The 15186-nt window shown below is 35.2% G+C and overlaps 2 protein-coding genes across 2 annotated transcripts; both read right to left on the bottom strand.

Moving 5' to 3' along the window:
- Positions 1-1339: 1339 nt before the first annotated feature.
- LOC144841621 (allene oxide synthase-lipoxygenase protein-like) lies at positions 1340-7337 on the bottom strand. Its single transcript, XM_078698069.1, has 12 exons — positions 7279-7337; positions 5475-5970; positions 5192-5236; positions 4730-4855; positions 4319-4416; positions 4029-4161; positions 3720-3815; positions 3193-3407; positions 2843-3102; positions 2356-2621; positions 1971-2134; positions 1340-1610 (listed from the first exon to the last, which is right to left on the bottom strand). The coding sequence occupies exons 2-12, from the start codon at positions 5967-5969 to the stop codon at positions 1496-1498; spliced, it is 2013 nt and encodes a 670-aa protein (XP_078554195.1). The 5' UTR covers position 5970; positions 7279-7337; the 3' UTR covers positions 1340-1495.
- An 872-nt stretch (positions 7338-8209) lies between these two features.
- LOC144841599 (polyunsaturated fatty acid 5-lipoxygenase-like) lies at positions 8210-15179 on the bottom strand. Its single transcript, XM_078698039.1, has 12 exons — positions 15109-15179; positions 13128-13630; positions 12585-12629; positions 11852-11977; positions 10925-11022; positions 10687-10819; positions 10451-10546; positions 10038-10252; positions 9556-9815; positions 9030-9295; positions 8650-8813; positions 8210-8402 (listed from the first exon to the last, which is right to left on the bottom strand). The coding sequence occupies exons 2-12, from the start codon at positions 13623-13625 to the stop codon at positions 8288-8290; spliced, it is 2016 nt and encodes a 671-aa protein (XP_078554165.1). The 5' UTR covers positions 13626-13630; positions 15109-15179; the 3' UTR covers positions 8210-8287.
- Positions 15180-15186: the final 7 nt, after the last annotated feature.

Below are 15186 nucleotides of genomic sequence, written 5' to 3'. Positions count from 1 at the left end.
AAAGTTTCAAACTATTCCATATTTGTATTTATTAGCAAGATCGTATCAGGTACGGTAGGCCTAATACATTTATGGTTGATAAGAAACAATTTAAACTATAGTTCCTTATTATGATTTTTATAATGTTAAGGTAGTTATATCGAACTAACATTGTATAGTTATTTCAGAGTAGGCCTACTTTCATCTACCAGAAATCTTTTTAGACCAATTTTTAAATTAATTTATAAATATTAATTATAAATCCGAAGGCAAATTACTGAAAAAATGACAATGCTGTGGGTATCAGTGGCTGGATCTCAATGAGATACAAAAAAAAAAGAAGCGATTTATAACAATAAATTAACACATTATCTGAATAATAGTAATAATTCTATAACCAATAATTATGATAGTTTATAATATTTAAAGTACTTACTTGAATAAGTAATAATGAATAATAGCCTTTAGTATGTTCCAAATTGTAACAGATATCCAGAAAAATATTTCTGTGTTCTTACAGTCTTCTTCCAAACGCAAATGGACTTAAATAGTTTCGAGCGTATGCCACTAATGACTGGACTTAACATATGGGTGACAATCTAATTAGAACAGGAACTGTTGACCAGTCTTAAGTCCGAGGGATAAGTACAGGAATTTGTAAATGTCACACAAGTATTCCGATATTGGATTGTTGGGATTTCGTCTCGAGAAAAGACTTACTATTCAATTGTGATATGGATTTTGAGCTTAATTGAATGGAGTCGGTTTCTAGGGATATGTGTGTAATGTCACAAAGAATATTTTAGGGATATCGGTATTGAATTGTTCCTTCACAAAACTATTTTGTGGAGTTTGAACGTACTGAAGTAGAATTAGAGTTTTTGATTTTTGGTGTGAGTGGAGAATGTTTATTAAGTTGGAGCTTTGTTGAGTTGGCATGATGGATTTATCGTTGGAATGGAGTATTACACGGTAAAGGGAATTGTAACTATACACAGAGAGAAGTTGTAGATGCATGGATGAATTGTATCTGACAAATCTAGAGGTATGGTTTGTAGTTTGTACTGTAGGTAAACTTTTCGTATTCACATTCACATATTCACATGCTGTGTTACAATAGTAAAATGTACTATTGTATTGTATAATCATTTTAATGATTATGATTTTGTTAAAATCATAACAAGAGTAAGAAAAAGAAAATTATTACAACTATACCAACTGCTATTAAAAGTGTATCCATAAACACTTTACACAGAATCGATTATATTTATCCACATAACCATGATATAATAAATTGTTACTGTACAATGATGTAACAGTCACTTTGTACATGCTCATTATGTTTCTGAGCGTGTGACGAATGACATTTCGACTCGACATCCTGCGTGCAGTCGAGTGTGACACGAAGCATCGCTTTATACAAAGATGCATTTCAACTTTTTCTACCAACCTAATCCTAGCAGTGCGAAATATATGTATTCGTACATTCGTTACCGGTAGTTATTTATAGTTTTATTTAAATACTAATGGCGTTTGGAACTTCACTAGGATGTAAGTAAGTGTAGGCAGATTCTCTCTTGTTGTTTCTTTGTTTTATAGTGTTACCAACCGCTTTCAGGTTTTCTTGGAATCTATAGAGTGAACAAGAATTATAAAGGTGAAAATAGTAACTTGTAGACAAAGACAAAGCAAACCCTAACTTGTAAGTAGCACATTGAGAGTGTATTGTATAAACTAGAAAATGTACTACTAAATATAATAATAATAATGTAATTCTCCAGCATACTGAAATAATTATTGAGTAATTAGTTTCAAAATTATTTGTTTTTGCATACACATCAAATAAAGTAAGAACAATATACATAATTCCTCAAAAATGCTTGTTTTGATGTCGAAAATCACTAGGCAAAATAAAATGATAATAGAATCAACAACTTTACGCTTCAACATACCATACTAGTAAACTATTTTGAACAGCATTGTATACTTACTTTTTGACTGCCTTTGTGCCAATTGGATCATACTGATAGTTGACCTCAAAGTGACCCAATGAATTGGTTCCTTTGTCACTTAGAAGCTTCGTAACAACCATAATACTCAATGTCTGTTCTTTGTCAGGCAGTGATTTTAAAACATCTTCTTCCGTTTTTGGTTCCTGAAAAAATATAAGCATGATATATTTGACACTGTGCTCAATACATAACCTAAAAAGAGGGATTTTGTTTATTTTTTTAAAAATGAACCTTATAGTGTGTATTTATTGTAACATGTTGGCATTGTATCTTAATTATGGCCTACTGTACATGTAACTTTACGCTCAAGTGTCATGCAAAATAGCTTACTTTCCTTCCATCTCTTTTGAATGTGATGACTTACTTTGTTTTTTGGTGGCTCTCCTTTGATATAAGCCGGGTAGTGAGGCGGAAACCCGTAATTGTCATACTGGCAAAAATTTACCGCAGCGTGCAAGACGCTGTCTGTATATATTATACTAGTGACTGTTTGTGCAACTTGCTCCCAGGTCTTAAACGCCCCATCTCCTGGTATTCCTTTGATACCAACCCCGCCAGATTTGCATGGCGACGAAAGCATGTTGTGCCATTCCTGTAGCTCATAATCTTTTGATAGTTTTTCTGGTTTGTCTGCAAACAAAATAAATGTAATTAGCAGTTGATTGTGGAATACGATACGACCAGGGAAATGTTTTCATTGACACAACACCATCACAAAAATAGTAACAATTTTCTGTGTAGAAATATTTTGCTTTTTTTGTTACGTTTCCTGTAATCAAAACGTTATTATAGCTTATAATTACACATGCAAATCATAATAATTTATCTTTCAAACGACATAGCCTACCCACCGTAATGTGCACTCACGACTGCGCTGACATATTTTGAAATGGCGTTCCATAGCAACAACGCGTCGTCTCTATAATGGTAGTTTGGTAGCAACTCTGGGTCAAGTACACCTCGTGATTCTAGCTCTTTAGGAAGAGTACCGTTGACGTCAAGACGCCATGACTCCCAACTACGTTTTATGATCTCAAACATTCCAACTCGACCAATCAACATACATCTGTCAACCCAACCATCTTCTGACACAAGTTTTCCTAATCCACGACTAGAAAAAGAAAATAAATAATAGTACTTCTTTTGCAAGACTCACCACCTTAAAAGAAGGACATATATACAAAGAGGTAGTTATACTGACCTGTTAATTGCTATGAGGTACAAGAAGTGCGGTGCCATAAGACGGAATAGCGGATGAGATTGTGAGAGGCAGTTGTGTGTAGCTATTGTAACGCTTTCAGCAAAAAGATGCGTAAGACCTAAATGCGTCGCAGATTGGTGGTATGACGCGTCAGCATTGTTGAACCACATCTTAGCAAACATCCACGTGTATTCGTTGTCTGTTGGAAGAAACACCTGTGGAAAGAACAGATTAATAGAGTTAATATCGTGAAATCTGTAAGTCACGCGTTTGAGGTTAGACCTTGTGACATTAAGCATGGCCATAGCTAGTCTGGGTTCCAGACGGAGTTTTAACTTAATATTAGTAAAGAGATAAATATTTTGGCACACATGGCGTTTCATACGTATAGTACTTTAACTTTTATTTGAGACAAACATCGAAAAGGCTCGAAATAACTACAGACTTGGGGAAAGTCTGGTCATAGCTTCTGGAAGCTTTCTGAAATGCATAATAGAGATAATGTGTTTTTATATTGTTCTTGTTACCGGATTGTCGTCTGCCTTTTTCTGGAAAAGTTGAATTGCAACTGGTAGTAAACGTTTTTCCTTGTCGACGAAGAACAACGCCAGAGGACTACATATCTGTAAAAAAAGGGAGCGGGGTTCGGTTATGTTTCTATAACATGTTTCTTATCTCGCTAATATTCTTGGTTCTAGACGACGATTCTACTTAATATTGGCACTTTTTTCCATACTGCTGTTCGGTTCATCAGGTGTATTGTAATATTGTTATTTCTTTTGTGTGTAAAATTTTTTACATTTATTTCATAGTAATTATTTTCTGTGAGATCTTGCCTTTTTCTTGTCTTTACAAGGAACGTCTTCTAGGATTTTATAATCGACAATGAATAATACTTTCTTTGCAATAGCTTGTTCGATCGTCATATTTTCAAGTATCGGCTGCAGCATTTCATTTGTAACAGCAAAACTATTAGGAATGAGAAAATGTGTGTACCATCATACCGAATCATAGGCTATATATTTTAATTTAGTCGGTGGTAGGCCTACATTAGACTTTATAAACCGATAGAAGGAGAACTATACATTGAGTGGATAATAAATAGAGACAGAGACGGTAGCCTTACTTTTCTGGAACATGTGTGCATAATTTAATTACCGTCGGGTTGCATCCAGTCAGGCGCTGCATTCCAAATTCATAATCTGATTTCCAGTGATGCATACCCTGTAAATTAAAAAAAATGTTTTAATGATAATGATGCGTCTTTGTGTAAACAATAAATATGTACACATTTATTGTATGAATAAAATGAGTTAAGAAGAATTTCATACTTTTTTGCTCTTTGCATTACAGTAATTTACTTTTTTTCTGTAATGTGGATGCCTTTCTCGCAATCATGACATCATATTTGTCATATGGCCTTTATAGACGTTCATCAGCAGACGGTGGTCCGATCGAGGTAGTGAAACTATAAAATGTAGGCCTAACGCCTCATAACGATAGTTAAGATGAAAACGATTATCAATGTAGAACTTACTTTTGGTACAGGTAGAATACTATTATAAACGTTTCCAAGATCATCCAAGCTTTCCCACGAACCTGAAATAACTCCCACGATTTTGGCATCAATTAGTAACTTTGCTTTGTTTAGTGTAATATCCCACTGTTAATTTAAATATAACAATAATAATATAATATATACAGTGAGGCATATATTGTGAGGTAAAATTATTTGGTATAACACAAGTAGGTAAATGTATGGGCCCTTGGGGGACAAACTTAAACATTTAGGTTTAATAGTAGATATAGTATTGTAATACGGCCTTAAGTCATAGAAAAGAAGTAAAATGCATTCTTTCAATATATGATCTTTGATCCGTCACAGAATAAAAAATTGTTATAATGCTTTACTGATTAATACAACGGAATTCTACTATAAAGTTGAACAAATATGTTGAGTAAAGTTAAAGTTAAGTTGAATAAAGTGACTAAAACTTGCCTTATATTCGTTAGAAAAAGACTCATAAACAGGAAATTCCTTCACCTATTTATGATAAGAAATTGTAGAAATGAACATTTCAACGTAAGTGGTAATTTTCTCGAACCGTAGAAAACTAACTGTATTGTGATATTTATGTGACGTAAAACTAAAGTTAATGTTTACTCGTTGTAAAAACGTTGGAAGCGTTCCGAGGAAAATGGAAAAAGTGCTGAAGTTGAGCATTGAGTTTTATGAGGTAGTAGGCCTACCATCTTGGACCCGCCTATGTAAGAGATCTTACCTGGCACGGCAATCCATCTCCTTTTTGTGTGAACGCATACAACTTCTTTTTAATCTGCAATTCCAATTTCCGTTGATGTTGGAATTTATCATTTTGCGGCAATACACAATCATATTGTTGTAGCTTCAGTCTATGTTTTGACGTTATCCATCGATGTACTGGGAATACGTACACCTTCTGAGTATGCTTATCCATTATTTTAATCAATTCTACAAACCAAGTATCTAGACCATCTCCGCCATCACGCCACACCTCAAGCTCGGTTATTTCACCGAAGCTTTTAAGGTTTTTCACGGGGAACTTGTCGGTTTTGCCCGCTTCGAAGTCATCGTGCCAAGCTACATCAAGGCTTATTTCCTTAGATTTAAGCCCAGTGGCATTTACAAGAATAACGTAAACATTTGCGTTCGTTCCCGCTCCTTTGTAATCGCCTGTTTTCACGACTACTGTGTAGTTTGTTCCATCATCAGAGGGCGACGACGGTACACACCCCATACTGAAAGAAAATTCAATTCAATTGAATCCTTAAAACTCTTTAATCAAAATGTCAAATAATTTGAAAAACCACCGATATACAACCCGATCAAGCATTTTTACATTGATGCAATAAAGACAATGACATGGTTGTTATAGGCGAACGCGATTAATAACAGTCGTTCTTAGCCAGATTAGTTACTTTCAAATAGTAAAATGTTTACGGTCCAGACCGATAGTTTCTAAATTTGTAGTATATACCAGCCGACACAATTTTGTATTACCAATTATTCCTATGATACTTCGGAAATAGATATTATGTGGAGATACAGCACTGCGAATCGGGTGCAGATATAGGCCTACAGATAATTAACTATCTACCGGATTTCGTTTTTAAAGAGAGAGATCTCCATGTTTAGCAGTCAAGCTTTGTTTTTAGTCGCGTGGACGCGACTCTATAGTTCACTATGTCGGTCGGTCTGTCGGTCTGTCGGTCTGCCTGTCGGTCCGGTATCACTATGCGTTTTATCGCTTTTCTGTACTTTTTGAACTGTTTTGATGTACAGACAATTAGTCGCGTGGGTGGACGCGACTCTATAGTTCACTATGTCGGTCGGTCTGTCGGTCTGTTTGTCGGTCCGGTATCACTATGCGTTTTATCGCTTTTCTGTACTTTTTGAACTGTTTTGATGTACAGACAATTATTTGCGTGGGTGGACGCGACTCTATAGTTCACTATGTCGGTCGGTCTGTCGGTCTGTCGGTCTGTCTGTCGGTCTGTCAGTCCGGTATCACTATGCGTTATATCGCTTTTCTGTACTTTTTGAACTGTTTTGATGTACAGACAATTAGTCGCGTGGGTGGACGCGACTCTATAGTTCACTATGTCGGTCGGTCTGTCGGTCTGTCTGTCGGTCCGGTATCACTATGCGTTTTATCGCTTTTCTGTACTTTTTGAACTGTTTGGATGTACAGACAATTAGTCGCGTGGGTGGACGCGACTCAATCGTTCACTATGTCGGTCGGTCTGTCGGTCTGTCGGTCGGTCTGTCTGTCGGTCCGGTATCACTATGCGTTTTATCGCTTTTCTGTACTTTTTGAACTGTTTTGATGTACAGAAAAGTACATTACTTTTTGAAAGTTCATTTTTTTCTGAGAGCACGCGACTTATGGCTGTTGGCCTTGTTTTTTTCCAAACACCGAGATCTCCTTGTTTTGCAGTCAAAGTACAAATTTAGACAAATTTAATGTTAATGACCAGGAATAAGTTATTTATCTCTCCTCGTCATTTGTCCTGGTGGTTAATATTATAATCAAGACACACACTTACTTTGTCGGATAAAGTTGATCCTACTGTTATGTCGCAGCAGTGACTATACTGTACTATGATTAACAAGACGGAATCCAATACACAGTGTACGGCTTGATATATCTCTTTTAAATATCTACACATATGCTAGATACCAGTAACATAAACCATTTTTAAATAAATAATAAAGTGAAGAACATACTTATATATAACATGGACATTATGAACCGTCGAGGTTGAGTTCATACAATAACTCCTATTAAGTGCCCACTTAATAGGTTATCACCTGAATATAGGTTGACAGTAATGTTAAAACATACAGTTTATTTCAGGGGACCTGGAGAATGTCCTTCTAATAGGAGTGTCCCTTATATAGGAGTTTTAAAAATGGTTCTACTGTATTAATTGTACTGATTATAAAGGGAGGGTCGCGCTGAAGATGAGGTCACATCCATGCTTGTTGACCCAATGTTGTCGCTAATGCTTGTGGCACAGGAACCAAAACGCCTCCTGGAAAATGACACAAGGTCCTATGACAATGTTGTCAATATATTTATCTGATTAGAATACAATTAGAGGGAAATTTAGCTCGCATTATCTGGTCCAAATATTGTGACTTAACAAACCCTACCAGCAAACGAATCTATATGTAACCACTTTATTATGTTAACTTTATTATAAATATTTACATGTCAAAACGTCAAAGTAGTATAATTTACGACACAACCAACTTACTATTAAAAACAGGTACATTAAACTATTTATTATAACTGAATTATTTTATCATTATTTAGTAATCAGTATAAGAATTTAATGTAAGATTAGATATAATTGTTTATAATTATTCTTTGATGCTTCGACCGGCTTCTGTTGGTTGGTTCTGTAGGTTGTTGACAGCCAGGTTTAAAAACCTGAACTTAACTGCTATGCCTTTCCAAGGAAATAGCCCTTTTTATCATCAAGTACTTAAAGTATATTTATATTTATTATGAACTGTTTATCATTCTGTACTGTTCTATTTTCTATACAGTTATATACTAATTGCGTTAGGAACTTCACTTGGATGCAAGTAAGGATAATTGGTCTCCCTCTTAGTATTTCTTTTGGTGATAACATCACCAATATCTTTCAGATCCTCGCAAAATCTGAAAAATCAATTTGTTTATAGCATTTTTAACAATAAATAATATGAAACATTAATAAAAAGAACATAAACGCTGGATGGCGCTATTTAAATAATATCAGGATACATACTACAGTATACTAACATTATCACCTGACTTATTCATGCAGGAGCACGGGTAACATGGACCACATAACGCAACTTCTTCAGTAATCATAATAACGCGGCGAACCAAACATGATTTTATATTTCCATTGGATAGAACTTACTGTTTTACTGCTTTTGTTCCAATTGGATCATATTGATAGTGAATCTCAAAATCGCCCAAAGAATTGGTTCCTCTGTCACTAAGAAGCTTCGTCACAACCATTATGCTCAGAGTCTTCTCTTTGTCAGGCAGTGACTTCAGCACATCTTCTTCCGTCTTTGCGTCCTGAAACAGAGGTAAATTTAATGAGCACATTCAATGGAAGTGTGGTAAATCAGAGGGTAGACTACATTGTTCTTATAAAGAAGCTTTTATATTATTATGCCCACTCCGATGATATATTTTGATTCTGAAAAGACCACTTCTTTGTTAACTATAAAAGATCCAGAGACCTAATAAACATTGGTTGAACTGCTCATATCTTGTTGACCTTAGGCCTACCTTGTTTTTGGGTGGATCGCCTGTTATAAAAGAAGGATAATGTGGCGGAAAACCATAGTTGTCGTATTGGCCAAAATTGGCTGCTGCGTGTGAGACGCTGCTTGTGAAGATTATACTGGTGACTGTTTGTGCAACTTGCTCCCAGGTCTTAAACGCCCCATCTCCTGGTATTCCTTTGATACCAACCCCGCCAGATTTGTATGGCGTAGAAAGCATCTTGTGCCACTCTTGTACTTCATAATCGTTTGACAGTTTTTCTGGTGTATCTAAAAATAGAAGGAAACCATTGAGTAGTCCGTCAACAACGGTTAAAATGTTAAAGGTCATGCATCACGTTTCACCATCATAACACGTTTCTTTGTTTCTACCCAAAGTCCATAACCGCGTCATTGCCACCGATTCTACATCGCCATTCCACACTTTCCATTTACATTAACTATAGGCAACAATGATACCATTGATTCAGTAACACCATGATCATCACCGTCTCTCTCCTCATCACCCCTGGAGGCATGTAGATACTCACCATAATGTGCACTCACGACTGTGTCGACATATTTCGAAATGACGTTCCATAGCAACAACGCGTCGTCTCTATAATGATAGTTTGGTAGCAACTCTGGGTCGTGGACACCTCGAGATTCTAACTCTTTGGGAAGTGTACCAGTGACGTCAAGACGCCACGAGCTCCAACAACGTTTCATGATCTCAAACATACCAATCCGACCAATCAACATACATCTGTCAACCCATCCATCTTTTGACACAAGCTTCCCTAACGCACGACTTAAAAGAGACAACATATTTTGTATTTATGACAACTGTATTGCAAGACTTCAAAAAAAATTACAATTTACCGATGATCCGAATAACGAAGAATACATACTGTAGCATGAACATGTAATGAAGAGTGCGTGATCGAGTCTCGGGGTTCAGACGACAAATTTATTGTCCCGTTTCCCTGTTTCACATTATCGACACTTAGTGATATACTGATTAATTACCCACCTGTTAATTGCTATGAGGTATAAGAAGTGTGGTGCCATAAGACGGAACAGCGGATGAGATGTCGAGAGGCAAATATGTGTAGCTATGGTAACGCTTTCAACGAGAAGATGCGTGAAGCCTAAATGCGTCGTCGACTGATGAAATGACGCATCGGCGTTGTTGAACCACATTTTGGCGAACATCCAAGTGTATTGGTTGTCTGTTGGGAGGAAGACCTGTAAAAGAAACGATTTAAAAAAAAATATATTGTCAACATCCATCAATCATGTTTTTCGGTTTGTTTGCCCAAATATAGTATGGCGTATGGTCAGGCAAAAGTGAATTTACAAGACGGACGTGTTGCAACGTAAAATTATGATTCTTACTAAGACTTAAGGAAATGTTTATACGAGAATAAAGTTTGTCCTTATTACCGGATTGTCGTCTGCTTTTTGCTGAAAAAGTTGAATTGCAACTGGCAGTAGCTGTTTATCTTTGTTGACAAAGAATAGAGCTAAAGGACTACATATCTAGAAGAAAAGCATGACACATTAAAAAAAAGGTATGCCTATATATATACACTTATTAGCCTAATAGTAGAACTTTCTTTTTAGTGGCTCAACCATAATGTAACAATGCAATAATATTAACCATGTTCGTTATAACCAACCTTTCTATTGTCTGTGCAAGGCAGATCTGCGGCCACTTTATAATCTACAATGAATAATGCTTTCTTTACAATAGCTTGTTCGATCGTCATATTTTCAAGTATCGGCTGCAGCATTTCATTTGTAACAGCAAAACTAGAGTTAAAAAATGAGAACAAAAGGAAATAACACAAAAGCATTATAAAGTGTTGCGATAATGTGTTTTTTTTAAAGTAGTTTTTAACAAAGGAGTTTTCTTACTTTTCTGGAACATGTGTGCATAGTTTAATCACCGTCGGGTTGCATCCAGTCAGACGCTGCATGCCAAATTCATAATCTGATTTCCAGTGATGCATACCCTGTAGAATAAAAACATGATTATTACTAAAGATCTATAAAATGTGGATCCAAATTAATAGTTGGCTATTCCCACCTTTTTTCAATAATAAATACAATGCAAAAGATAAGTAAATTTCAGGACTTTACCATACGACTTGTCAACCATGGAAGTCTTTATGTTTAAGCCATGTGCCCCTCTTATCCGCCAATGATTCTCAAAAGACATTATGCCTATCTAATTTAACCCTCTAAATACTGTAATGGCACCCATAGGATGTAGGATTCTGCCAGAAGACGCGATACCGCTTAGGGTTTTAATGTAGCCATTATATACCACTCGTGTATTGAATTAAGAAGGTGGTGTAACGTAAGAACTTACGATAGAAACACCGAAAAGGTAATTGTAGCACGCAAACAGAATGTTCACTCATGTAGCGAGTTAAGGTTCCTCGCGAGGAACGGGTATGCAAAGTATGTAATAATGGTGATATGGAAGATATCTTACACTTTGTCCTAATATGTCGTGTATACACCAATGTAAGAGATCGATACCTTCCACACCATATCTCAATATGTTCTACTTAAGGTCAATATTTAAATCCACAGACAAAAACACAATTGTATCACTCTCCAAATTTATTGTGCACCTATCTAATGTTCATGGTAATTTATAATACTTGTATTATAGGGCTGGTGGCCCGCATATACTGCATATACTAAAAAAACAACAACAAGTAACGTCATTTTAGAACTAAAACAGAATGTTTACTCGTGTACCGATTTGAACGTTTTGTGATAGAGAATTACATGAAGATGATGTTCATGGACTGAGAGGAAGGTGGCACTTACCATTGGCACCGGAAGTAGTTTGTTATAAACATTGCCAAGATCATCCAAACTCTTCCAAGATCCGGTAATAACACCGACGATTTTGGCATTCACTAGTAGTTTTGCTTTATTTAGAACAATATCCCACTGTAATCAAATAATATTACATTAATTAACTTAACCCAAGTAACATTGTCTTTTTTCGTAAAGGTTTTCTAATAAGACGGGTAATTGTTAAAGATGTATTGTCCCCCAAACATGAAAAATGAAGATAATGAAATAATACTTTGAATAGGTTATTTGTAGTTTTAATACATTTACTGTAATCACTTCAGTAGAAAAAATGGGAAAAAACAATGTTTTCACATAAAAAATGACAAAAATAAATGGTTAAATTAAATCAAAACCCACTGGCTGGCAGCCAATTTGACTATTTTTAGTCGCGTGTCAGTCGGTTGGTCGTTCGGTCGGTAAACACTAACTCAAATTTGAGTACGCGACTGTTGCCATTTATATGGCCTTGTTTGCTTTAAATTACAGTTTTTTTTCAGGTAAATATTTTTGTTTTCAATCCAATTTTTGATCAAAGTGAATAACTATTTTATGGCATTAAAATGGCATATTCAGCCAAAAATGTTTTAAGAATTATTTTTTCAGAGGGACAATACATCTTTAACAAAGAAGCGATAGTTCCTTTAAAAGTTATGAATAAGAAGGGTTGTTGTAATAAGTACTAATAAAGTAAAGTATCTACCTTATAGTCATTTGAGAAAGACTCGTCATCCGGGCATTCCTTTATCTGTAAGGAAGAAAAGAGTTAGGAGTTTAACAAACTGCAATAAACTGAGCATATTGAGAAAGTTTAACTCTGAGACACATATTTTCTGTTTAAAGTAAAATACATTTTAAATTGGAAAGTCTTTTCAAAACCAAGACATTCCTGGCAAGAATATTACTGTATACTAAAACATGTCATTTACATTTTGACAAGATATTTATGCTATAATTGCTTCGTACACAAAACAGATACTGTAGTGACGGTACGGTAATTTTGTTTTGAGTAAATTATTTTTGCTTAAGTTAGTTTTTTTAAATAAGTTAAGCATAGGCCTATATATTTGCGTATCATTCTTTAAACGAAGTCAATTCCAAGATAAAAATAACTTGTAAAAATGTATTAAATTTATCTTCAGTTTTCAATTAAGTAAAACTATCTTGACTTAAGCAAAAAATGTTACTCTGTAAATTCCAGTTCAGACCTTTTGTAAATATTTTAAGCTAAGCAGCACTCTCTTACCTGGCATGGTAGACCTTCTTCTTTCTGTGTGAATTCATATAGTTTTTTCTTCTTCTCTAATTCCAATTTCCGTTGATTTTGGAACTTATCATATTGCGGCAATACACAATCATACTGTTGTAGTTTTAGTTTGTTCTTCGTCACCCAACGATGGACCGGGAAAATGTAAACCTTTCTGGTATGATTAACCCGAACCTCAATCCATTCTACAAACCACTTATCAAGAGATTCGTTGCCATCACGCCAGACTTCTATCTCGTTTATTTCACCAAAATGTGTGAGGTTTTTTATTGGGAACTTGTTAGTTTTTCCCGCCTCAAAATCGTTACGCCAAAACACATCTAAGTTTAAATCTCTGGATCTCACTCCTTTTGTATTCACAAGAACCACGTAGACATTTGCGTTTGTTCCCGCTCCTTTGTAGTCGCCTGTTTTCACAACGATTGTGTAATGTGTCGAGGGATCGGCCTCGGAAGATGCCGATGTTGAACATCCCATTCTGGCTGTATGCAAAGACAAAATACCAATACTTTGAATAAGTTAATACTTATTCAGATCGAGTGTTAGACTAATTGTTAGCAGGTGCTTTAAACATGCTTGTAAAACTTAATCATTAATACGATATTTATTTAATTAGTTAACTGAACTCGCCAATAATAATAATATTTAAAAAACAAAATATTTTACCGTGTGGGAGGTACTAGTATATCTATATTTATGAAATTAAAGGAAAAAATCATGAACTTTTAGCAACATAAAATGATATGGAACAAACTATTTTTTTAAATAGGCTTTTAATGGTCTTGTTGAATAAAGACTAATAATTAATTTCTACAAGTGTTTCCTTCTTTGAATTGTATTTATTGATTATTCACTTTTTCCGTGTAGCTCTCTTACGATGATGCTGGTTGTTCAGTTCACATACATGTGTTCAGTTCCATGAGTTCATGTTGAGGTTGAAATATACTAAATGAACTTTTAGTTTTTTTTGGGTGTATACAATATATACTAAGTAACAATAGGCGTTATTTCTAAACGCCCTGATTCAGACTCTTTCATTTGTTTACATTTTACTATTTAGTTATAGCTCTCCACGTTATATATTAACCATGTTGAGGGTATGGTTCGTTTGTCTTGGCAGGTCATTACACTTGAACAAAGAGTGGCAGTATACCTTTATACATGTGAGAACCAATTCCATCGTGTCATGGACATTTATGTAACGTTGCTCATGTTCACGGACCTTCGGTCCATTAATAATGTATGATCATGAATTTCTCCATGACATAATTAGCGGCTCAATGGCCTACACAAATAACAGATCAACAATGTGTTCCATTCAAAAAAGATCCACCCAACGTAAGCACCACTGTGCCTGACGTAATGAATTAAGAAGAAATGTCATTAGGGGAGCTACTGAAGGTTAATAAACAAAGGCAAAGTCTCTATACTATTTAGTGGGTCTCCTTTCTTGACGTCATAGATTCATTTATTTCTTATCGTGTTTTCTGTTTATGGATAGGTATAAGACAAGCTCTTTTACTTCTTTTTTCCGATCCCTGAAACAGTTTTTATTTATTGTTACCATTTAAGTTATTGTAAATGTATGCTTCTTTTAATTCTTCCACTGTTTCCAAATAAATGTTGAATGATTTTGTCTACGCACTGTATGTGTGTTTCTCGTCCACCAGAATGTCTACATTAGGTTCAGGACAGTATATAATGACTGTATCTAACCGAGAACCTATTCTTAACTTACTAATATGACCCCATTGATGCATGTGGTAGTGCCTATACCAATTAGTATCATGCATCCACAGCAAACCCACAATTATTGAACAATCTACTAGATAACTATATATATTGTTTTATTTTGAATGCAAGCCAATTGAATAAAAATGATCAAATGCCTCCAGTTCATATGTCACATGCCTAGAAGAAAGAATATTAGCAAGATTGCAATTAAAACTCGAATACTTACGTGATATTAATGATGATAACGTTTTGACAGATCCGTACCAAGTTACCACGACCTATGCATGAGTAGTCCACAAAACAC

The sequence above is a fragment of the Antedon bifida genome, chromosome 4, assembly GCF_963402885.1.
Source record: "Antedon bifida chromosome 4, ecAntBifi1.1, whole genome shotgun sequence".
Taxonomy (NCBI): Eukaryota; Metazoa; Echinodermata; class Crinoidea; order Comatulida; family Antedonidae; genus Antedon; species Antedon bifida.
The sequence above is the reverse complement of the archived record's forward strand: the minus strand, read 5'-3'. Positions and strand labels throughout refer to the sequence as shown.

Excerpts from the sequence above, each read along its gene's own strand:
- LOC144841599 (XM_078698039.1), bottom strand. The coding sequence starts at position 13,625 with ATGGGATGTTCAACATCGGCATCTTCCGAGGCCGATCCCTCGACACAT. Across the intron at positions 11,978-12,584 it reads CTTTCTCAAATGACTATAAG|TGGGATATTGTTCTAAATAA; the intron begins GTAGATACTTTA and ends ATTTGATTACAG. Across the intron at positions 11,023-11,851 it reads AACTACTTCCGGTGCCAATG|GGTATGCATCACTGGAAATC; the intron begins GTAAGTGCCACC and ends TTTATTCTACAG.
- LOC144841621 (XM_078698069.1), bottom strand. The coding sequence starts at position 5,969 with ATGGGGTGTGTACCGTCGTCGCCCTCTGATGATGGAACAAACTACACA. Across the intron at positions 4,417-4,729 it reads GTATTCTACCTGTACCAAAA|GGTATGCATCACTGGAAATC; the intron begins GTAAGTTCTACA and ends TTTAATTTACAG. Across the intron at positions 2,135-2,355 it reads GAGAGCCACCAAAAAACAAA|GAACCAAAAACGGAAGAAGA; the intron begins GTAAGTCATCAC and ends ATATTTTTTCAG.